Source organism: Hyaloscypha bicolor, assembly GCF_002865645.1.
Source record: "Hyaloscypha bicolor E unplaced genomic scaffold K444scaffold_182, whole genome shotgun sequence".
Lineage (NCBI taxonomy): Eukaryota > Fungi > Ascomycota > Leotiomycetes > Helotiales > Hyaloscyphaceae > Hyaloscypha > Hyaloscypha bicolor.
The window spans coordinates 5399037-5410310 of record NW_020194684.1 but is presented as its reverse complement, the minus strand read 5'-3'; the positions used below and the strand labels follow the sequence as shown (position 1 = coordinate 5410310).

The following is an 11274-nucleotide window of genomic DNA, read 5'->3' as shown; positions in this document are numbered from 1 at the left end:
TAAGTTGGAAATATAATCTATTCCCCGCCATCAGTTAAGATTATAATCGCGTTTGACGTCAACCCCTTTTCCCCTCGCTAAAGCCGGATTCAAAAAGGGGCTCGCCTCTAATCTCATGACTTCTCTGGGCGGAATAACGAGGAGCTCACGAATCATAAGAGCACGCATTTAACTGATTCAAATGATTATCCATCATTATTACCATTTGACACATTCAATCGAGCCCCACCCGCCCGCAACACTGCTCGAATGCCTTTCCTCTTTTTGCCCGTCATGCATGAATGCTCCGCCCGTCTGTGCAGAACGAGAAAGACGCCGGGCCACCATGCAGTACACAATGAGACGAATGCCGTTCCCCAACATGAATGCCCCTCCAGTACATATACACTTGAGATCACCGTCTCATTTGTCTAATCTCTCGTCGTTCCATATCTCAGTTTTCATTTTCCATCACTGCGCAGGCTCACTCTATCGTGAAACCTGCCTTTCGCCCTCTGGTCTGAGTGAAGACGACGATCTTGGACCCCGAAATCGCGCGGTCGATCGCCAAAGGCTACATGACCACGCAGTCCTTGTCATTATGCCCAGTCTTCTCGTTCCTACTGTGGCTCTTCTTGACTTTCGTCCCTTGTCTCGGCGGCGCAACCTCCATCGGTGTCCCGCCACTCGCTGCTGCTCGAATTACTGCAATTCTATGTTTTGCCCGTTCGTCGCCAGCCTCCGCTGCTTTCACATACCATACATTGGCTTCCAGAGGATCCCGTCGGGTGCCAATTCCCATCTCGGTGAAGTAGCCAACAGCATACTCTGCCTTGGTAAGACCTGCTTCACATATTAGTTGAGATCAGGACTCAGGGAAGGAGTTGTGCCATACCGCACTCGGCTGCTTGGCGCGCCCATTCGTATGCCTCGTTCTCATCCTTCTCGAGAACGGGCTCCGCGCCAACCATATACCAAGCACAGAGCGCCATCATGGCCGCCGGGTGTCCTCTCTGCGCGGCTCCCGTGTAAAAGTGTACGCTCAGAGCTGGATCACGCGGACATGATAACTTCCCATGCTCATAAGCATCGCCTAGACGATAACAAGCTTCGGGGTGTCCTAAGTCGGCAGCTTGTGTAAATAGCTGTGCGGCATAGATCTCATCTTGGAAGATGTCATCTCCATACCCCGTCTCGTACAAGAGCCCGAGATGATATGGCGCTGCGTTGTACTGCACGTCTGCAGATTCAGTTGCCCGCTTGAGCCATTTCAAGCCCTCTCGATATTTGTTGAGACCGAGATCTCCAGAGAGACAAGCTCGGCCAAGACGAGTCATGGCACCAGGGTGATTCTTGGATGCTGATTGTCGATAAAATTGTACGGCCTTGGCTGGGTCTTTCCTGCAACCCCATCCAAATTCATAGCACAATGCAGCTCGATAGCCAGATTCGGCATGACCATGTTTGCTCGCTGCAACGAACAATGGGAAAGCTTGCCCGTAATCCTCCTTCCCCTTATTGAATAGACCTGAAGCATAGCCATCTGCCAGGTAGTACTGCGCGAATGGATATGCTCGGTCTGACAGCTTCTGCAAGATGTGTTTTGCTTCTGAAAGTAGCTCTTGCGGCGAAGTCTGGACCTTCTCAATATAGGGACTATCCGCGCGGTTGCCTCCTGGTTTTGGGCTTGGATTTTCTGATGTCGAATCTGCCCCTGTCCCTCCTTCCCGCGCAGCTTGTATGAGGTAAATTGCAAAGGCATATTGAGTCTCAGCGCCGTTTAACTTTTTCACATTCTGGCGATACATCTCAAGTGTCTGTCCCATCGTGAGAAGGGAAGCGTTTGAGCCCACAACCGATCTCAACTGAGAGTTGTCCAGAGAAATAGGAGCTGGCGGTGGCTGGGGGTAAGATGTATTTGCAAGATCAATGTAAGAAATTGGCCTGCTGTCATGGGATCGCCCAGAATGTGCTGATGGAGCACGCACGCCCCAATTTGGAGATCCTGACATAGGTCCACCGGGCGAGCGGCCTCTGGGTCCCATATCAGAGTACGCAGACATGGGTCTTTGGACAGGAGTCTGCCTTCCCATCTGTGAAGTTGGCGTCAAATTGCGATTTAATGACTGCCCAACATTGACTTGATCTTGAGGAAGTGAGCGGACATTAGACGGTGCAGATCCCCGATGGCCACTATTTCCACTATCCGAAACACGCGGTTGATGGTGATACTGGAATGGAGGAACCGGCGAAGGAGCTGGACTGCTTCCATTTTCGACGACACGGTTGTGATGTCCTCTCTTCATTCCGCCTTGATTTGTGGATGAGGCACTTGAAGGCGACCTTGAACTTCCACTATCTCCTGACGATAGAGGAGCGGCCTGTGGCTGTTGTATTTGGTCTGGCTTGTGTTGCTGTGCGTAATTTGGTCGATATGGGATGTCTACGCTGATTGGCATACGGGCTGCCGCACGCTGTCGTTGTTCTGAATCCGATTGTCCTGATTCCCGTGAAACCTGTCGCACACGGCCATTCCCACCCTCAAGCATTTCACTCGAGGTTTGCGGTAGCCAGTCGTCAGGCTGCACGTTGACTTTGACAGGTGACATGGCTCCGTGCATCCAACCTGAAGCTGGAATCGGAACTGATGGTAGAGGCTTTCGATCGATGTTCCCAGCATTCTCTTTGCCCTCGCCTTCAGCATATAATCTAGACGGCGATCCAGCAGCCACAGTTTTTCTGTGAACCCTCTCCGGGGAAGGTGGAGTCGCCATAATGTGCAATTTCGCAGTAACGACGTAACGATTCCCCCAACTTCAGCACTTTTGGGAAATGTGCCCAACTCTCCCTTCAATCGTCTTGGCCGGTTATGGATTGATCCGAGAAATGATCAATCCCCAGGTTTAATTCCGTGTAGAAAGGGGGTTGCGAGAGATGCGTCGGCGGGGTACCGGGAGGGGAACTTTGTAGACTTTCGCCGTTTGATTTTAACGAGTGTCGAACGCGAATAAGTAGTCTTAGGAAAGGTTCCGAACTGAGGCCAGAATGAGATAATCAGCTTGAGTAAAGGAAGGAAGTTAGACAAGGTCTTGAAGAGAGCAGGTCGGACAGATGCAAATGTCTTACCCGTTCCAATTCGGTCCTAAGAAGCATCAACGTGTCGAAAGAGCCAATTTTGGCGTATTTGGTACAATCCAACCAACGATGGAAGAAAGGTCCCCGCAAGGTCACATGCAGCAAATTAGACGTTGTTGAGTACGAAAGTTTCCGCAAGTGCAGTGCGGAGGTGCACTAGAAGTTGAGGTGAAGAGGGTGTTGAATAGGCCCGTTTCACATACAGCAGAGTTGTTCGCGATCAACACCCCTGCTGTGCGAAACCTTGTACCTGCGGCAGTAAAGGTTGTCCTGGAGCTCAACTGATGACCGACTTTGGATCAACGCGACGATGTCGTATTTTTGAGGCGGAGGCAAGAGCGAAGTTGAGGTTGGGTTTGTTGATGTATTCCTCAATCCAGAGCCGGGCAAGATCTGCACTCTGCTTTTCGAAGCTGGAATGCGGTATGCAAGAATGCAGCAGACGTCAGTCCTGGGGTCTCCTCTGCCTCCCGGATGGCGGACCCTGTAACTTGTGCACAAGTGGTTGTGGTTGTTGGCGTTCCCTGCCGATGTGATGCAGCCACCTCCAGGGGACCCTGCCTCTCTGTTGGTTCTGAACTTCTGATGGGTGGGCGAGGTGCGTGCTCCGTCCAAATGGCGTGGCGTGAAACAGGGCAAGTTGTGGGGTAGAAGATCCTTCCGTCCAATTTTCAAAGCGTCGAACCTGATGCCACCGTTGGAGAGCGATGGGCGAGGGCTGAATGGTCGAGAGACAAACAACTTGCAGAATTCAAAGGAGAAGGTTTCCGTGAGGGCTGGACGCCCGGGCAATCGCACCAGCAGGATAAGTTCCACAGGAAGATTTTGGCAGGCTTCTCCGGAGTTCCTTCGAGGCAGCCGAACGGGACAACTCACTGGATATTAGCCGTGCTGGATTTTGGCTGGGTTTTGGCTGGGAAGCAGGAGAGCTTTTGATATGTTTCAAAGGCACACCGGAAATAACGTTATTAGGTTCGTTACCCCTTACCTGATTTAGAAGTGGCAATAATGGTCAAAGTTTTCACCCCCTTGGTCGTATTTGGTGCCTTTTGCTGTGTACGACGCCGAACCTGGATATGCGGGGCCTTACTCCACAACAATTCTGGGCAGGATGAAAATGTTTATTTGGGTAGTCTAGCTTCATCCTAGTCGTTACCTAGTTATTCTAAAGCGGGCAAGGATTCTTAGGCTAGGAATCGTTTCCTGTCGATTTTACTTTCTGCGCCTGGACCTCGTTGGTCACAGAATATCACGGCTTGAACACTCAATTTCTCAACGGCCGGCCTTCCCAAAGCCCCCTGTAGGCTGTCGGAGTGCACAGTACCTCCGTATTCATCAATTGAGTACGAAGATGCAGCACGTGGGTTGCCACGGCCGATGTTCCACTCTCAACGGCTGGTGGTGGAAATCTGATAGCTCCGGCGGGGTCAGTGCATTTCCGACCTAGTGGATCTGTACTTGGATGAACACCTGAACACCTGAACACGAGTGCTCCGGAGTCTCGAGAACACGAAACCCGCAGGTTCGCAAGCAATCTGTCTACTCTCAGGTCTGCATTACTTTCTGAATGAAGTGAGGATGTGCGGTGAAGTATGGATGATTTCCTAAGACAGTCTACCCCTCTTCAGGAAAATTGGGCGTGAAAAGGGGTACGTATGTCCAGAAGAAGCAACCCTCTCCACCCATGTTCGTATCGAAAACTCCAATAAACCCCACCTGCACACATGATTGTTAGTGTACTCAAATTCGATGTAAAAACCCAGGGTATTACGAGATCTGCTGTCACCAGAATCATTCGATCGTCGTCATACTTGCTAAGCCACATGTGCTACCAATAGACCCGACGGAAAGCTTTGTTCCAGAAGTTCAGATGTCTTGGAAGCGCTGACGTTCGAGTTCACTTTCTGCTTCTTCTGACCAGTGTGAACGGGCGCTGAAGAGGCGGCTGTCAAACAGATACTCGGGATGTTCTGAACGGAGACCCGCATGGATATGGTCTGTGCGAGCTGCGGGTATGCCATCATTTGTGTGAGGCTCGTGGAAACACAAAGAAAGCGAGGTTCCAATGCAGGGCATTCCCATCCAGACTGTTGGGTGCTGAGACTGGAGATCAATGAGGATGATCAAGCTTCGTGACCCCATGGATCCGCGGATTGAAATGCAGCTGTTCAAACCGCATGGACCATCAAATGACAGCACGGACACACACGGTACTAAATCTCCCTACGTCTGCTTGATTAATCAATCTAGAGCTATGTCAGCATGTCTGTGGAGAGGTGATTGATCTGGAGGTGACAGTTTTCGAGGTGCAGAAGAGGCCGGACCAAGCCTCCAAGCTCCAACGCCACCGATGAGACAATGCACGCCTCACCGGCACCATTCTCGTATTACCGCGGGCTGGCCCCTCCACTGTCGTCTGCATCTTTCCAAAGTGGCAAGCTTGGCTCGGCAATGGGGCTCTATGTACGCCGATGTTGCCGTCTTGAGCAATTCTCGTGATGTCTCTCTTCCAACACTTGTCGTCGAGCGGTCGATCAAGCTTGTACGGCGCAGCATTCAACCAGATCGATCGTGAAATCCCCTGGTTAACGTGTATTTTTGGACTGGGGGGGCTGCTCATGCGCGCCCTGGTCGCGCTTTGCCTGTTCGGCAGTAGCGGCGATCGACAACCGAACAAATCCAGGAAAAACATCGCCGCCTCCGCTCCAAGCCCAGGGGGTTAGCGTCCGCATGTGGAGTGGGCCCACCACCCACCGCCAACGGCAAAAGTCAACAGGCGAAAAAGCAGACTCTCCAGTTCCGGCATTCCTCCCCAAAAATCATTCGGCGTGCGGAGAGACTTTCTGTTCTTTTCAACCTTCTCATCCCTTCCAATCTCTGGCTGCTGCCAGCTCAACACTCGCTTTTACCCAAGGCATTGACTTGTCTTTCCGGTCGCTCCTGGTCTCTTTGAAACCAAACAAACCCTATCGTTTTTCCTGGTCTCGAAGAGCACCTGGCCCTCACGATACAGCAATCCGATTGGGAATAGAGCTGCAAGTCGGGAGACCAGCGACCCTGTCACGTTCGCCGCATCCTTAGAGCCTTGATTGCTTTCTGAGGTTCAGCTACACAATTCTGGCACACACGGCCGTGCTTTGATTGTGGTCGACCAAGGAACGCACACCCTCGCTTCGACGGTATATGCAGGGGTGTATTGTCGACAACGACAACAACACTTTTTCTTGTTTCCCAATGTCGGTTGACAACATCATTGTACGTTTGAGCCCCGGCTTCGCAGACTTACTCACCCATACTTTTTTTGTTGGGGAGCATCGGTTTCTTCGAATCCAATTCTCAATTCAAAAAAGCGTGGTTGCCCTGGATACAACCTTGCCACGGCGTACAACGGCGAAATTGAAGTAACAGACAATCAGAGGGCTTTTGAACATTAACTGACTTTATCTTGCTCTGCAGAGCCATGCCGCCTCCCAAGCGTCCAGACGCTACAGAGTCTCCCATTCGGGTGCAGAACTCGGCGTACCATAACTCTCCCTCCCGTCGACGCCAACCACAAGACGAAGAAGCTGCATACTATTCGAACAACGCACCACCATCCCCCTCAAAACCTCCGAGGCATGAGCGTGGCCCTTCGAGATCATCTTTCGCAGATACAATTGCGCCTTCTCTCACACCTGCACCCACGACAGAGCCTCTTAATCCACAGCCCCGAGCCGCTGGGGACTTACACAGGAAAAGAAGTTTGGTTCGCCCAGAACGCAATAGGATTGATCGAGACCACCCCAACTACCACTACAGGCAACATGCCACCAATATGAATGTTTTACCTTCCTCAACTGGGAATGATCCAATAATTGAAGACTTGGAGGTAGATGCTGCTGCCACAGAAACATCGGGATTACGAAGTTCTCAGGAGGCTGAGTCTGAAGTCTCTCCTCCTCGCAAAAAGAGCAGCCGTGGCCACGGCTCTGGACCCGAAGATCTTGCCTCGAAAGAAAAGGCCGGTCATTCAACTCGACAGCGGACCAGGTTGCACAGGTCGACGAAAGAGGAAAAGGAAATGCAAAAGGCGCTCGATGCTGTGAAGCCACCGAGTTTATGGAATGTTTATTGTGCCATCGTTACATTTTGGTGCCCGGATTTTATTCTCAAGTGTTTTGGGAAGCCTGCAAGGGCACAGCAAAGAGCTTGGAGAGAGAAGATGGGCCTAATCAGTGTCATTCTGCTTATCATGACATGCGTTGGTTTCCTTACCTTTGGTTTTACCCAAGTCGTCTGCGGTACTCCTGGACTACGACTCCGTATCAACCACGTCGACAGTGGATATATGATCTTCCACGGAAGCGCTTATCAGTTAACTGGGTCCCACCATCCTGCGGCCATCGGGATTCCCGTTGGTTCGAATGTTCTTTATGATCTACCGGAAAAGCATGGTGGCCAAGACGGAAGCTTCCTCTTTCAGAACGTCAATGGCAAATGCAAAGGTCTTATCACTAAGAGTCCAGGATCAGATGTGCCATCAGACTCTGAAGGCAACCTTGCATGGTACTTCCCTTGCCGTACGTTTAACCAGGATGGTTCAAGTCAACCCAATAAAACATGGCCCAACTACTTAGGATACGCTTGCCACACTAGCTCCAACGCTCGATCAAAATTTTATACCGAGCTCCACAGCGCTGGAGATGTGTATTTTACCTGGGATGATATCAAGAATTCCTCGAGAAATTTGATGGTCTACTCTGGCAATGTTCTCGATCTCGATCTCCTAAACTGGTTCAATGGGACAGAAGTAACTGTACCCTCGCGCTTTGCAGAACTCAGTGACCGGTCAAAAGCCGCCAATGGAGCAGTCCGTGGAAAGGATGTGACCCACTCTTTTCAGAACAAAGACGACAAGGAGATAGCCCAGTGCTTGGAACAAATCATCAAGGTCGGGTCTGTTGATACGGAGACGGTTGGCTGTATCGCTTCAAAGGTGGTCCTTTACGTATCACTGGTCTTCATCTTGTCCATCGTCATTTCGAAATTCGTTCTGGCTCTTCTTTTTCAATGGTTCGTCAGTCGCAAATTTGCTGCGTCCAAGACTTCTCAATCTTCAAACAAAAAGAAGAGGCAACAACAAATTGAGGACTGGACCGAAGACATCTACCGAGCGCCTCAAAGAATTGCCGGTGACGTTGGCAGCACTGTCCTTGGATCTGACAGACCGAGCAAGAGAGCAAGCACATTCCTACCGACAACTTCTCGATTCACAAGTCCGTATGCTGGAGACCGAGCATTCCGAGTTGGACGACCCCTACCTACCACCATGGCAAGTCAGACCTCGACTGCGGCGCTTATTCCTCCAAATCCCCTCTTCAAACAGCAGAACAGCCAGAACAGCAGCCGACAAAGCTTTTTACGATCTGATTCAAATGGCTATGGCGCTACCCAAACCGACACGGAAGGACCAGGTCCAGCAGGTTTCATTCACGAGGCTGTTGTGCCGCAACCTCCGGCTGACTGGCAACCATTTGGGTATCCTCTGGCTCATGCTATCTGTTTGGTTACGGCATATTCGGAAGGAGAGCTTGGGATCCGAACGACTCTTGACTCGGTAGCAATGACGGATTATCCTAATAGTCACAAGACTATTTTGGTTATCTGTGACGGTATAATCAAGGGTAAAGGAGAAACTCTGTCGACTCCGGATATTGTTCTGAGCATGATGAAAGATCATTCCATTCTCCCAGACGAAGTGCCCGCTTTCTCGTACGTAGCTGTTGCGAGCGGTTCCAAGAGACACAATATGGCAAAGATCTACTCGGGTTTCTATGATTATGGCGCCCATTCGAGTATCCCATTGGAAAGACAGCAGCGTGTCCCGATGATGTGTGTGGTCAAATGCGGCACACCAGATGAACTTGTAAAGAGCAGGCCAGGAAACCGAGGCAAACGTGACAGTCAGATCATTCTGATGTCTTTCCTCCAGAAAGTTATGTTCGACGAGCGCATGACCGAACTGGAATTCGAAATGTTCAATGGTTTGTGGAAGGTCACTGGCATTTCGCCTGATTTCTATGAGGTTGTTCTCATGGTCGACGCCGATACGAAGGTGTTCCCAGATTCATTGACTCATATGGTCTCGGCCATGGTCAAGGATCCTGAAATCATGGGTCTTTGCGGTGAGACGAAGATTGCAAACAAACGAGCATCCTGGGTCTCGGCCATTCAAGTCTTCGAATACTTCATCTCCCATCATCTGTCAAAGTCCTTCGAGTCCGTCTTCGGTGGTGTTACCTGTCTTCCTGGATGTTTCTGTATGTATCGCATCAAGGCTCCAAAGGGTGGACAGAATTATTGGGTTCCTATCCTCGCCAACCCGGACGTTGTCGAACACTACTCTGAGAACGTTGTGGATACCTTACACAAGAAGAATCTGCTTCTTCTTGGTGAGGATCGCTACCTCTCTACACTCATGCTCAGAACATTCCCCAAGCGCAAGCAAGTCTTCGTCCCACAGGCTGTCTGCAAAACCACAGTGCCCGAAACCTTTAGCGTCCTCCTTTCACAGAGACGTCGTTGGATCAACAGTACAGTCCACAACCTCATGGAGCTTGTTCTGGTCAGAGATCTTTGTGGTACATTTTGTTTCAGTATGCAGTTCGTCGTTGCCATCGAACTTATCGGAACTTTAGTATTACCTGCAGCAATTGCATTCACGTTCTACGTCGGTAAATGCAACCCCTCGTCCCCACTTCTGAAACAGAGTACTAACTTACCTTCCAGTAATAATCTCCATCGTTCGCTCCCCGCCACAGATCATTCCCCTCGTACTCCTCGCCTTGATTCTTGGTCTCCCAGCGGTGCTCATCGTACTGACAGCCCATCGCTGGTCGTACGTTGTATGGATGTTCATCTACTTGCTCTCTCTCCCAATCTGGAACTTCGTCCTCCCTGTCTACGCCTTCTGGAAATTCGACGACTTCTCCTGGGGCGATACTCGAAAGACAGCTGGGGAGAAGACTAAGAAAGCGGGCATCGAATACGAGGGCGAATTCGACAGCTCGAAGATCACGATGAAGAGGTGGGGTGAATTCGAGAAGGAACGGAGATTGAGATCGCAGGCGGGATGGAGCAGTGGGTATGGCGGTAGTAAGGAAATGGGAGGGGCGTACTCGGTTCAGCATGGGTGTGAGGATCAGTATTCTGATATGTGATTGGATGAGGAATGAGAAAGGGACATCATATTGCATTGGGTGGTTGATGGAATCAATAACGGCGAATAAAAATGAATTGCACTGCGTGGAAAAGGGGCGTTGGAATTGTACGTTAATGAATGATCCTGCTTTGGATGGTGTTAGATGGCTGTTGTGGCCTTGAATTAATGCATTGGATTCTTAAATATGTTCTAGACATTGAATTGGTCAATTTCCTCTGTAGTCTAGGAAAGGCTTTGGTCTATTCAGACTCTCATCCGCTTCGCACTTAAAGCTTTCCCCTTTCAACTCTTTGAGGATGGTCCCTCCCCTCCACTGACATTTTGCTACTGATACGAAGCCTGCACTGTCTTTTCGGAAACGATGCGGAAACGACTCGACTCCTCCTACGACAGGACCAAAAAAAATGAAAAGAATGAAAAAGGAGCGCCGTGGGATGGCAGTACTCGAATCAGAGAGTGGGTGAAAGAAGGTTGTGGGATAACTTCGGCTCTCAGACCCCTCCACTCTGCGAGGCTAAGCTGGCACACCGAGCGTAGAGATCTCAGAAGGACATGCTGAAATGAGATGGTTGTGAGGAGAGATAGAGTTGGAGAGCCACACTGAAGAGAGTCGTGTGACGAGACGGTGGATGAGATGCAATGTTTGATTGGGTATGGTTTTATGAGTGAGATTAGTGTCATCAAGGGGGGATCATGGGGTAGTGCGGTGTAAGAATGGTCCAGTCACGGCTTCCATGAGACAATGTTGAGCCTGACCATGACCATGAAGATAAGAATGATATTTTCTTCAGAGAATCCATCATGGGAGAAAATACGCTTGAAATTGTCAAGTAAAGGGCTAGTTCAGAAGGCAACGAATGCTACCTGTCAAATTCTTGAGTTTCGCTTGTTTCTCTACTTGGATTAACTATTCAACTTTCAGAATGCAGCGTAACTATTAGAGGTAAGGCTCAACTTGG

At 50.2% G+C, this 11274-nt stretch overlaps 2 protein-coding genes across 2 annotated transcripts; one reads left to right on the top strand and one right to left on the bottom strand.

Annotated features, from left to right (window-relative positions):
- Nucleotides 1-553: 553 nt before the first annotated feature.
- Nucleotides 554-2285, bottom strand: K444DRAFT_545620 (HCP-like protein; the record flags this gene model as incomplete). Its single annotated transcript, XM_024876147.1, has 2 exons — nt 554-825; nt 875-2285. 2 exons carry the CDS (start codon nt 2283-2285, stop codon nt 554-556), a joined length of 1683 nt encoding a protein of 560 aa, XP_024728915.1.
- A 4289-nt stretch (nt 2286-6574) lies between these two features.
- Nucleotides 6575-10313, top strand: K444DRAFT_545942 (glycosyltransferase family 2 protein; the record flags this gene model as incomplete). The annotated part of the gene is made up of 2 exons (XM_024876186.1): nt 6575-9827; nt 9883-10313. 2 exons carry the CDS (start codon nt 6575-6577, stop codon nt 10311-10313), a joined length of 3684 nt encoding a protein of 1227 aa, XP_024728914.1.
- Nucleotides 10314-11274: the final 961 nt, after the last annotated feature.